At 33.8% G+C, this 12,656-nt stretch overlaps 1 protein-coding gene across 2 annotated transcripts; it reads right to left on the reverse strand.

Moving 5' to 3' along the window:
- Positions 1 to 7,910: 7,910 nt before the first annotated feature.
- LOC122003013 (disease resistance protein Pik-1-like) lies at positions 7,911 to 8,807 on the reverse strand. Of its 2 annotated transcripts, none has more exons than XM_042558476.1 (3): positions 8,607 to 8,807; positions 8,420 to 8,498; positions 7,911 to 8,323 (listed from the first exon to the last, which is right to left on the reverse strand). In XM_042558476.1, the coding sequence occupies exons 1-3, from the start codon at positions 8,613 to 8,615 to the stop codon at positions 8,052 to 8,054; spliced, it is 360 nt and encodes a 119-aa protein (XP_042414410.1). In that variant the 5' UTR covers positions 8,616 to 8,807; the 3' UTR covers positions 7,911 to 8,051. The 2 variants fall into 2 exon arrangements, with proteins under 2 accessions (XP_042414410.1, XP_042414464.1); XM_042558530.1 differs by having other exon boundaries at positions 8,576 to 8,613.
- Between the last annotated feature and the right edge of the window lie 3,849 nt (positions 8,808 to 12,656).

Here is a 12,656-nt window from a genome sequence, read left to right on the forward strand (position 1 = left end):
GTGCAACCATTATGCTTTAAAAAATGTCATTGTTTTACAGTGGAATGAGATGGTTATGCTGAGTACCCGTCATGGGAAATTCAAGATAACAAGCAGTATTTAATTATATTTTCTTATGTGATGCATTTTTTTTCTTTTCTTTTATTATGTTTGTCTAGTGCTTGTGTTCTTCACTATATGATGTGGTTGAGGTAAATGATGAATGTGTCTCTTTTTAAGCATTCAAATTAGTCATCTTGTTACCTAGTACTCTTACTACTTTTTCAACTATGATTTTTGATTTTGGTTTACTAATATATTATTTATGTGTTTTTACAGTTTACAAATCTCAAGTACTCCAGAGTTGAAATTGATGAAGTGCGGTTCGAGTGGGTTGAATGCATGCTAGATTACATTTGAGTAGGAAAGGTATTGTCCCATGTCAATTTCTTTCTGATGATGATATTCTAGGACTTCTACAGCATGTATAGACTTAACAGTTTTTGTTCTTTGCTGTAGTTAAGTAGACCAAATGATACTTTTGTTTGACAAATTAGAACAGTGGATGTTTTAACTCATAAAACTAGGCATTTGAAGGTGAAAAGCGGTGAGATTAGGGAAATGAAAGACGCAAGAAGAATGGAGCAGTATAGCAAGTTGAACAGATTCTGATTCTCATAGTTTAATGTAGCCTCAGCTTGATTTTTGACTCACGATGTTCTACCTTGATGTGTTGTTAAAAGAATGTTCTACCTTGATTCTGATATCTATTAGCTTTTGATGTAAAAAGAATGTGTGTGTATTTTATGGATACTGTTGTAAGAAGAATATTTATGTAATTTGTGAATATTTGTGTATTTTATGGATCCTGTTGAATTAAAAATATTTGTGTAATTTATGAATATTTGTGTATTTTTTTGGTTATTGTCGATTTTTCACTATTTCAGAAAACAAATTTATGTTGTTAAAAAATACTGATATTACATCGGTTTTCCACCGCTGCAAAATCGGTGTCATTAACAAATATTATATCGGTCATATACCACTGCCAAAACTGGTGTTATTTACATATAATATTACATCGGTTTTACACCGTTGATGAAATGGTGTCGTTAAGTGATACTACACCGGTTAATAACCGATTCGAACACCGGTGTCGTTAAGAGATACTACACCGGTTTTAACCCGATGTCTAAAATGGCATACCTTTTACATCGCCTTCATAGACATTGGTCGAAAATGTAATAGACACCAGTGGAAAACTGATGTCTATGAGGATTTTTGTTGTAGTGCGTAAAGCATATATTGAAGTACCTGAAAAGGACTAGAGATTATATACTAGTTTACCCGGGAGATGATTTGCTCCCTATGGGTTACACGGATTCGAACTTTCAATCAGATAGGGATAATAGTAAGTCGACCTCAGAGTATGTGTTTACTTTGGGAGGTGGAGCCATAGCATGAAGGAGTGTTAAGCAGAAATGCATTTCGGACTCTATTATGGAAGCTGAGTATGTGGCAGCCTCTGAGGCAGCCAAAGAAGTTGTATGACTCAGAAACTTCTTGATGGACTTAGATGTGATTCCTAGTTTGCACAAAATTATCATAATTTATTGTGACAATAGTGGTGCAGTAGCAAACTCGAATGAACCACAAGCCCATAAGACAAGTAATCACATTAAGCGCAAGTACCACCTGATACGAGACATCGTAAAGCGAGGAGAAGTTGTTGTTGCCAAGATTGCATCAGAAGATAACCTGACAGATCCTTTCACAAAGGCCCTTCCGGTGAGAGCTTTTGATGGACCTGCTGAGAGGATGGGAATCAGATGTATGACAACATATATTGCAGCATAGTCTTTTAGTATAAGTGGGAGATTGTTAAAATGTATACTAAAAGCCTAGCTTTTTGTATAAAATTTTGAAATGAGAATCACATTGGTCAAATGTTTACATTTAGTTAAATGTAGTTATTCATTTAATTTATATTGTAGATAACATGGTGTGTGGTGTCACACAGAAGATCATGTTATCAGTTCCTTATAATTATAAATAGTAGCTCACAACCAAGATGGATTGGGACAAACCATTGGAATGATTGTATTGTAATTTGGTATTAGTTTATCTTGACTATAAAATTACACCAGTACACTATGTGTATATTGAGCAGGACCATTTGATGTTGTTCCTTTTATACTGACTGCATAAAAGAACAGAACCTCTGTTATTATGGATGTGTGTACTCTTAAACCCGATATAATAACAATCATATATACTTAGTATTTATTTCTTTAATTTATCAATGGGTGAGATTTATTCGTTAAATCAATATGCCCGATAAGTTAGAAAATAATATTATTTATATGGTGTGTTGTTGATTATAGAAGGAAATTATGTCCTATTTATTAGGATGATGATGCCCCCTTGAGGAGCTCATAAGGATTGTCATGTAAACCCTGCAGGTGGATTTAGTTCTGACATGACAATGAAGTTGAGTGGTACTACTCTTGGAGTTAGATGTTAATTAAGTGAGTTGTCAGTAACTTATTTAATTAATAGACATACGATATCTTAAACACAGGGAGATTAACACACTTATAATAAGAAGGAGCCTATATTGTAATATGGGATTGGTGCGGTAGTTGAATAATAACCCTTTAGTGGTATGAGTTATTATTGATGGACTTGAGTTAGGTGTTCGGGCTGAGCATGGGAAGCCCAAGTCCATCAGGAGGTCAAAACCAATTCTTCCTCTATGTCCCTGTTGTAACCTCTTTATAAAAAACCTTGTATCCAACCAAGTCCACTTCTTATCCAAGTAATGAGTCGGCCACATCCTTGCTTGGTGCCCAAGCAAGAGCTGGCCAAGCTTTGCTTGGAGCCCAAGAGGAGGTCAGCCAAGCCTTGCTTGGTGCCCAAGCAAGGGGTCGGCCACAAGGAATTAAAAGAGAGTTTTAATTTTTTAAAATCTTTCCTTTTATAGTCATCCTCCAAGGGATTTAAAAGAGATATTTTAATTTTAAAATCTTTTCTTTTATAGCCATCCTCCAAGGGATTTAAAAGAGAGATTTTAATTTTTAAAACTTTCCTTTTATAGTCATCCCCAAAGGGATTTAAAAGAGATATTTTAATTTTAAAATCTTTCATTTTTTAGCCATCCATAATGACTTAAAAGAGATATTTTAATTTAAAATTTTTCCTTAATTGTTGCTCAAATAAGGGCCGACCACATATAATAGGAAGTAAAAGGAAGGTTTTAATTTTAAATATTTCCTTTTTTGCATTCACCAAGGATTATAAAAGAGAGGTAGATGGTGCCTTATGGTATAATAACACAACCTAAGTCTTTTCTTTTAATCCTTGTTATGGCCGGCCCTCTTCCCTTTCTATTCTCCCCTTGTTTCCTTTACCAAGGGCCAACGGCATCAAGAGGCTCCATCTTCTTGTGGCCGGTTACTTGGAGGAGAAGAAGAAGAGAAGAAGGCTCCCTATTCTAGCATCCCTTGGTGGCCGAAAGTCTTGGAGGAAAAGAAGTGGTTCGGGTGGTGTTGTCTTGGAAGATCGTCGCCCAAACGACGTCCAAGAGGAGGAGAGGAATACATCAGAAGATCAAGAGGTCTATTGAAACAAAGGAAAGGTACAACTAGTTAATTATTCCGCTGCGTATTAGTTTTATTATTTTCTTTATATGGATCCTGAAGTACCAACATAAGAGGCTAGTGATCTTGTGCTTTGATTGAGGTCTCTGTAGTTTAACCTAGGGTTTACTGTAAGGAGTTTAAATATTCAATTTCTTTGAAAGGCTTTGACTAGGAAGTGGTGGATGATCTCATACCTAAGAAGGCCGAGTGCCTCGCCAATGACCTAGAAGTCAATCCTTGAAATATATATTTAATGAACTTCTGTAATATGGTTTAATCTCTGATGAACACATAGGTTGAACTTGGATTAATAATGTTAAGTTTCATTTGCAATCCAAGTTTAACTTCTGAAAAGCATATGAGTTACTAGGAAAAGTTCTGTGCTTGTACAAATTTTTGTACAGGGGAAACAGAACGAAATTTTGAGTAGCGCCAACGACTTTCTCTCTCCTCATTCTATATCACACTTTCTCTCTCAACATAATTTCTCTTTCCTCATTCTCTCTCATCACACATTCTCTACCATTTTCTCTCTGTATTCTCTCACATCACACAATCTCTCTCCTCATTTTCTCTATCTTAATTCTCTCCTCATTTTTCTCATCGTACTTTCTCTCTCCTCAATCTCTCTTACCATACTCCCTCTTCACATTTTCTCTCTCTTTGTTCTCTTCCATCACACTCTCTTTCTTTATTTTCGCTTATCATACTTTCCCTCTCTTCATTTTTTCTCATCACATATTCTCTCTCATTACACTTTCTCATGATACTTTCTCTCTCCTCAATCTCTCATTTTCCCTCATCACACTTTCTCTCTCTTTATTTTTTCTCATCACTCTTTCTCTCTCAATACACTTTCTCTCTCATCTTCCTTTTTCTCTTCTCAATCTCTCCTATTATGTTCTCTCTCTCCTCATTTTCTCTCATTATACTTTCTCTCATTTCATTTTTTCCATCACACTTTCTCTCATTTCATTTTTTCCATCACACTTTCTCTCTCATCATATGTTTCTCTCCCATTCAATTTTCTCTCCCATCTATTTTTTTCTCTTATTTTCCTCTTAAGGTAAAAAATGAAATTTATGTTCATTCCGATTGAAAATATTCAACTAACCAAATATTATTTTTAAGAATGATATACAAGTTCATACCCATTCTCATTCCATAATACTATGATACCCATTCATATTCCGATTCCTAAGAGAGAACCAAACGTCACCTTAGTGTTAATTACATTTATCGACTTGCTGAGACATTATATCCTCTTGATTTTGATGCACAAGATTTGCAACACTTGAGAATACAATTGGATCATTATAAGTTTGATGTTGTTGGCAATGAAAGATTTCAAAATTTATCAACTATTTCTGAATTATGTCGAAGATTAGTTGAAACAAATAAGTCGGGAACCTACAATTTGATTGACAGGTGATTTTTTTTCTCATTTGTTATAGTTTATATATTATAATTATATTATTTACTTGTATATAAATCTAATATAATTTTTTAATTGACAAGTTAATTTGCCTTATTTTAACTCTTCCCGTTTCTATAGCAACAATGGAACAAGCATTTTCACCAATGAAACTTGTTAAAACAACACTTCGTAACAAAAAGGAAGAAGAGTTTTTAGCAGATTCTATAATCTCTATATTGAACAAGAGTTAGTTGAAAAATTGATAATGATATAATAATTAATGAGTTTGATTCTAAGAAGAATCGAAGAGTACAATTTCAATACTATTTTTATTTATGCTTTAATTTTAAATGTATTGAATATTAGATACTATTGTTCTATAATTTTAAAAAATTAATAATTATTTTTTATTTATATTTTTGAATTAATTAATTTATTATATCTCGATGATCAACCCCAAATCAATTTAAACTCTAGCTACACCCCCGAGCTCACGTAGCTGCCCTCTTCTTCCTCATCACCTTCGTTAGATTCACCGAGTCGACTCCATCTCCCACCACAACAATCTTATCGTCTTCCAGCTTGACCGATACAACGCCTGCATGCATGCAGCAAACCAGGCTTGATCAATTACAACGTACGAATTGAGAAGCAGAGCAAACAAGAGGAAATGATTACAAGTACGCACCACGCATGCTGACAGCAGTTCGGAGAGCCGTGGCCCGCCTCTTATCGTCTGCCATCGACAGCCTCAACACCATCTTTTGCTGAAAAAAGTTAATATATCATGCAGTAACGAACTAAACCGAGAAGAGAAGAGATCAGAGAAGAAGAAGTAGAATCTGCTCTTTAACTTCTTAGTTAAGTGATTAATTGATGCGGAATATCCTGACGCGGATTGTGTGCGTCTGATGATTCTAAAGTTTCGCAACTACTCTCTATTTTTTATAAGCAAGACAGAAGACTGAGTAAATGTCAATGTGCTGGTTTACACCACTCGTTCCTTCGAATGCAAGGACATCTAGAAAGAAAATATATTCAGTAGTATTTTAGTTAATTTTGTTTGCTATATATCTATAATAATCATATAAAAATACAACATACTATAATTATTTTATTATAGTTTAATTTGACGAAAACACAATCCAAGTCTGCGTAGACTACAGAAACCGACAAACTCTTTGCGTTTGCAAATTGCAATTAAGTAGGATTGAAAAAGAAAAGTCTTTAATTAATAAGGAATTCGGACAATTTGCAGGATTGACAAGAGAAAGCTATTAAACCACGCAGTTTTAATTTGGACCCGGTTGTCATCACAACCGGTCTGGTTTTCTCTACGTACGGATGGAAATATATATATTATTATTATTTTTCATGGATATCTATATTTATATTTTTAATCGGTAAATTAGAGAAAAATCCCCAATGGTAATCATAACTTTGCATGCAATCTCCATGCCTAAAAAACTTTGTTTCCACTCCCTGCATGTAAAGTATTACTTGTTTCAATTCCCTCATGCAAATATTGATACCTAAATTGCCCCTCAGATTTTTTAGGTACAAAAAGTCCAAAATTGAGTACAAAAAGTCTGAAAATGAATATAATTCTTCTTAAAGTCAGTACTTTATATTAAAAATCGAGTATATTTTCTATCAAAATTATCCCTCTTATTTTTTAGGTATAAAAAGTCTAAAAATAAGTATAATTCTTGTTAAATTCAGCACTTTACGCTATAATCCAGTACTCTATACTAGGATCGAGTATATTTTCTATTGAAATTAACCCATATTTTTTAGGTACAAAAAGTCAAAAATTGAGTACAAAAAGTCGGAAAATGAGTATAATTCTTCTTAAAATCAGTACTTTATATTAAAAATCGAGTATATTTTCTATTAAATTCAGCACATTAAACTAAAACGAGTATATTTTGAGGTAAAAAAAAGAATCGTACTCAATTTAATAGAAAATATACTAGATTCTAATTTAATATACTGAATTTAAGAGGATTTATACTGATTTTTAGACTTTTTGTACCTAAAAATATCATGGGCAATTAGGTAAATATGTTTGACTGGGGAGTGAAAAGTAAGTTTTTTATGGATGGGGACTGCATGTAAAATTGAGTTTATCAATGGGGAGTGCATGCAAATTTACCCATTTTTAATTCTCTCCTAATTCGTCCAAGTTTCTAAGACTGACTGTGTTGTCCGACCTTTGAAGGCCAAACCAACATCGACTATTGATTTAGTGACCTAATTGAGCCTACAATACTCTCCTAATTCGACCAATTTTACACTATTAAGCCCAATTAAAAGGGCTGTTATATGCAGCTAGCGCCTACTTAACAGCTCTTTTGTGCTTTACTATCGCGACGCATTGCTCCAAGGGAGTGTCCATCAGGTTTGTTAGATCAAACTATCCCATTTTAGTGCATCTCTACAGAAACACAATGATATTTATCAAGGTGATACCTCTCTGCCTAACTCTTTCCTCTGTCTTGATCCGATTTTTAAGGATGAACCAAGTTTGAACCTAAATTTTCTTAGATACAAAAGAGTGCTCTAGAGCATCCCTGTCAGGACGAACCATTGATACTGGTTCCGAAAAGATTATTATACATTTCTAGCTAGGTAATCATTGATATATTGTTAAAGAAAGAAAGGACAGTACTGTATAATATGATCTCCCATACATATATCCAATTCCCATTCACTCAAGTTTAGTGTGTTGGTATTATATTTAAGATTAGATTGCACTAATTCTCAAATGGTATTGAATTAAGTCAGATTCATTAGCAAGACAAAAGCTCAAATACCATGCTATTTACTTTTAATTGAAGTGAGTTCATTTTGCACCTTCCACATAACAACCGAACAAATCTATGAAACAATTAAAGAGCATATTAATTATTCTGCCACATCTGATATCAGCAATTCTATATATAATTGTATAATTGAATTGATCCACAAATATATACTACTATATATAATTAAGGTTCTACGGCCTTTAAACTCTAGAGTATGATGCAACCTGATCCTCGGGACCATGGCTCCTCCGGAATGGAGTAAACATATTGGGGCACGAAACTGACATGATTGGGCCAACTAACTACTGCTTCCACTTTCGTGTTTTCTTCCTTTTTCTCCTCTTCCTTCTCCTCTGCCACGCTGAGGAGCTCCACGTAGCTGCCCATCTTCTTCCTCATCACCTTCGTTAGATTCACTGAGTCGACTCCATCTCCCACCACTATAATCTTATCGTCTTCCAGCTTCACCGATACAACGCCTGCATGTATGCAGCAAACAAGGCATGATCAATTACAACGTAAGAATCGAGAAGCAGAGCAAAGAAAGAGGCTAGGAAGTGATTATAAGTACGCACCATGGATGCTGACAGCAGTTCGGAGAGCCTTGGCACGCTTCTTGGCGTCTGCCATCGACAGCCTCATCACCATCTTTTGCTGAAAGAAGTTACAGAGACTTAATCACGCAGTAACTAAACCGAGAAGAGAAGGAGATCAGATTATCAGAAACTAACTATTCCTAATACAGAGCTGCAGTGTGCTCACCTGAACCATCTTGAGATAGTAGAATCTGCTCTTGAACTTGATGAATTAAGTGAGGAATTGTTGCGGAATTTTCCTGTCGCGAATTGTGGGCGTCTGATGATTCTAAAGGCCCGCAACTACTCGCTACGTTTTTTATAAGCAAGACAGAGGACCGAGTAAATGTGAATGGGAGTGGTGCCAGGCCACACCACTGGTTCCTTTGAACGCAAGGTCCGACTTGTAGAACTATTATATAAAATTTATTTGAAGGTACATTTTATATATAATTATTATTTATTATAAATAAAATAAAGATATTTTAGCAATTATATGAAAACAATTGTATTTTAATTCATTTTTTCGTTAGTTTAAAATAATATAACTGCTATAACTAAATAAAAGTCACAGTTTATAACTGCATGTCATAATTAAATAGAAAATATATTAACATCATCTGTTTTGCCAAAAAATAAAACATTTATTCACAGCTTAAATAAAAGCACATTTTATCTTAAAAGAAAAATATTTTATCTCTTCAATAAAATGATAAAAAAAATTCTGGGAACAATATTGTCAAAATTCATGCGGCACTTACTACAAACATCTGTGTGGCCTTAAATCTTCTCTGAAAGCATTGTGATACTTCAGACCGAAACCATGTGTGATATCTAACTATAATATTAAAAACTGAAATTAAAACAGTGGTAAGCAAAGGCTGACCTGAATCATCGCAATAACCATGAATATAGTGTTACTTGTCGCTGTATAAGGATCGGACAATAATCGGATTGCCTCTCAATGAGAAAGTCAGGATCACAGGAACCATTGATGTTACTTCTCGCTGTATAGGGATCGGACAATAATCAGATTCCTTCTTAATAAGAAAGCCGCGGAAGCCGAGGAAGGACAGATGAAAGTCAAGATGCCCATATACACAATATGACCTTCAAGGTCCATTCTGCGGTGATAGTTAACTTATAAACTAACTCCATAAATTATTTTTTTTCACATAACTTAAGAACATATATTTGTGATGAGTATAATCATTTTCTACTACGAAATCTAAGTATCTATCGTAAAAGTCCATAACTCATTAATGACTTATCAATATTATTAAATAAGATTATTGAATCTACAAATCCACATCCAATTAACTTAAATCCTTTCGTTTTTTTAAAATCGAGTTAACTTTATTAACTATCCCGGCTTCCTAAGCATAGGCACTTTCCATCTCTCTCCAAATACACACTTGCTCAGAGATGAGTATAAATTCAGGGAGACATCAGCAGGAGTGCAGGATTATTGGTAGCAGTTGACAAACTTGATTCCCTTTTGTGACGTAAAAGGTGAATACATTCGTCCTCAGCGTTCCCGTCAATCCGTCTCAGGATCAATATGGAAGAGATAAATCACGGACGACTACTCATTTTTGGAATAGTGACTAGCAAATAAGGGAAACATTGACCTCGGCTTAATCAAGATTTAAACTCCAGGCCTCATGATGACAACACCTCATGTGCTAGTCACTAGACCGTCTAAAGAGGATAACTTAATTCCCTTCCATGTATCATTTAATTGAGGTTTAACTTTTTAATGATAAATTATTATGTGTATTATTAATCTCGGCGACTTAAAATCCATCATGATCCTCATGTAAATTTCATCCGTTGGATTAGTCATAACCAGCGGCGTTACCTTATATTATTGCTGATCTTGTGGTCAACCTTGGGGAGATGATTCGATTAGTTTAAATTGACGAAGACACGGTCCAAGTCTGCGTGTTGGTTGGTAGACTACTGAAACCAAATTCTTTGCTTTTGCAAATTGCAATTAAGTAGGATCGAAAAAGAAAAGTCTTTCATTAAAAAAAGAATTCGGACAACTAGCAGAATTGACTAGAGGAAGCTGTGAGACCAATACGTTCCAATTTGCACACGGCTCAACTGGTCTAGTTTTCTCTTCGTTCGGATTTTTATCGATCGAATCAAAAGTATATAAGTTTTCAAATATTTAAATCATATATCTATTTTTCATTTCATCCTCATCCGTAAATTAATTCGACTGAAAAAATAAATCAGTTAATTTCTTTCTTTTTTGTTTGAAAAAATTTATTAATCGATTTCGATCAAAATCGACTGATAAACTTAAAGACGTTCAAATGATATGAAATCAGTTTTTATATATTCGTCTAGTTCTACTGATTATAAAATACTATCAAATATTAATTTGACTCAGTATATTGAGAACAGTAATTTTTAAACACCAATGTGTTTAAAGTTTTAATTCATATTTAAAAATCACTATTCTCAATATATTTAATCAAACTAATGTTTGATAGTATTTTTACAATTAAGAGAAATAGACGAATATATAAAAATTGGTTTCATGTCATTTTGAGGTCTCTATGTCCATCAATCGATTTTGGCCAAAATCGACTGATGGACCTAGATACCTTAGAATGATATGAAACTAGTTCTTATATGTTCGTTTAGTTCTCCTGATTATTAAAATACTATCAAATATCAATTTGACCCAATATATTAAGAGTAGTGATTTTTTAAACGTGAATGTATCTGAAAAACTAATTCATATTTAAAAAATTATTGTTCTCAATATATTGAGTCAAATTGATATTTGATAGCATTTTTATAATCAGGAGAACTAGATGAATATATAGAAATTGATTTCATATCATTTTGAGGTTTCTAAGTCTCTGATTTTGGTCGAAAGCGACTGATGGATTTTTAAAATAGAATGAAATCGATTCGACTGGAAAAAAAAAATTAGTTGGCTGATTTAATTTTCTAATCGAATTGATTTAAGGTGGAAGGTAAAATAGAAAGTGGATATGTGATTTAATAATTTTAAAATTATAATATATGATTTAAATATTTTAAAAACTTATTTATTAGGTTCAATAAAAACAGTTGAATATTTTTTTTTCTTATTTTATATATGAATATTTAATTATTTTAATTATCCCATAATTCGGCCAAGTTTCTAAGAGACTGTGTTGTCAGATCTTTGAAGGCCCAATCTAACATCAAATATAGTGGATTAGCCTCTGGGTCTCAATTGAGACAGCAGCCAATTTGACACTATTAAGCCCAATTAGAAGTTTGTTTTTTTATTACTATCATTATCGTTTATAATTTAGACTCCTTATTTAAATATATTTTGTCCCTCCTAACATAAGTTCAAGGGATATGATTGAATTAATTCCCTTCAGATGATCTAATGGCTCGCATATGAAGTAATGTCATCATGAGATTTGGAGTTTAAATTTTAGCATAACCAAGGTAAAATACTTCCCTCATACGCCATTCACTATTTCAAAGGCTAGTAGCCACTCGTGATTTACCTCCTCTGTATTGACTCTGGGACGGGTTGGCGAGAGCACTGGGATGAGTGCTGTCGCCTTTTGCCACCAAGGGGCATGATTGAGTTTGCTATTATGGGGTATATATTACTATAGTAGGTAAGAGGTTGAATCTCAATAAAATCAAGAAAAATATCTTCCCCCGTAGTGGTCAACTGTAGCTTCTCGATTTACCTTCTCACAGATGGCCGTAGGTGTCAAGCCCCGAAAGAGTCCCTACCTGACAAACAGACAACATTTTTCTCCTTATGACAACATATAAAACCTGAATACAATGGCACAAGATAGTACAAGAATAATATCAACAGCTCATATGGTTGGAAATAATCACAACCATGCAGTTGTATATATAGCTCACATGGCTGGAATAGAAATACAGCCGACGTCAATAATATAACACAACGTAAAACACAAAACAACTGACTTGCGAGTCGGCTCGACTTACACAACGACAACAAAGCAAATGCAAGAAATCACAGAGCTAAACTCCAAAACCAAGTTGAATTATTACAATACCAAATTCACAAATTCAAAATACAATAAAATAGGAAATAAGACTAGAGAACCGTCCTTGGATGTGACATAGGACTGGCAGTTAGGACACTCCAAGTGGTCTTGTACCATATACTTATTACTTGGGGAAAATAAAAGTACAAATGGGATGGTGAGTCCAAATGACTCAGCAAATATAA

This window comes from Zingiber officinale, chromosome 1B (genome assembly GCF_018446385.1).
Source record: "Zingiber officinale cultivar Zhangliang chromosome 1B, Zo_v1.1, whole genome shotgun sequence".
Taxonomy (NCBI): Eukaryota; Viridiplantae; Streptophyta; class Magnoliopsida; order Zingiberales; family Zingiberaceae; genus Zingiber; species Zingiber officinale.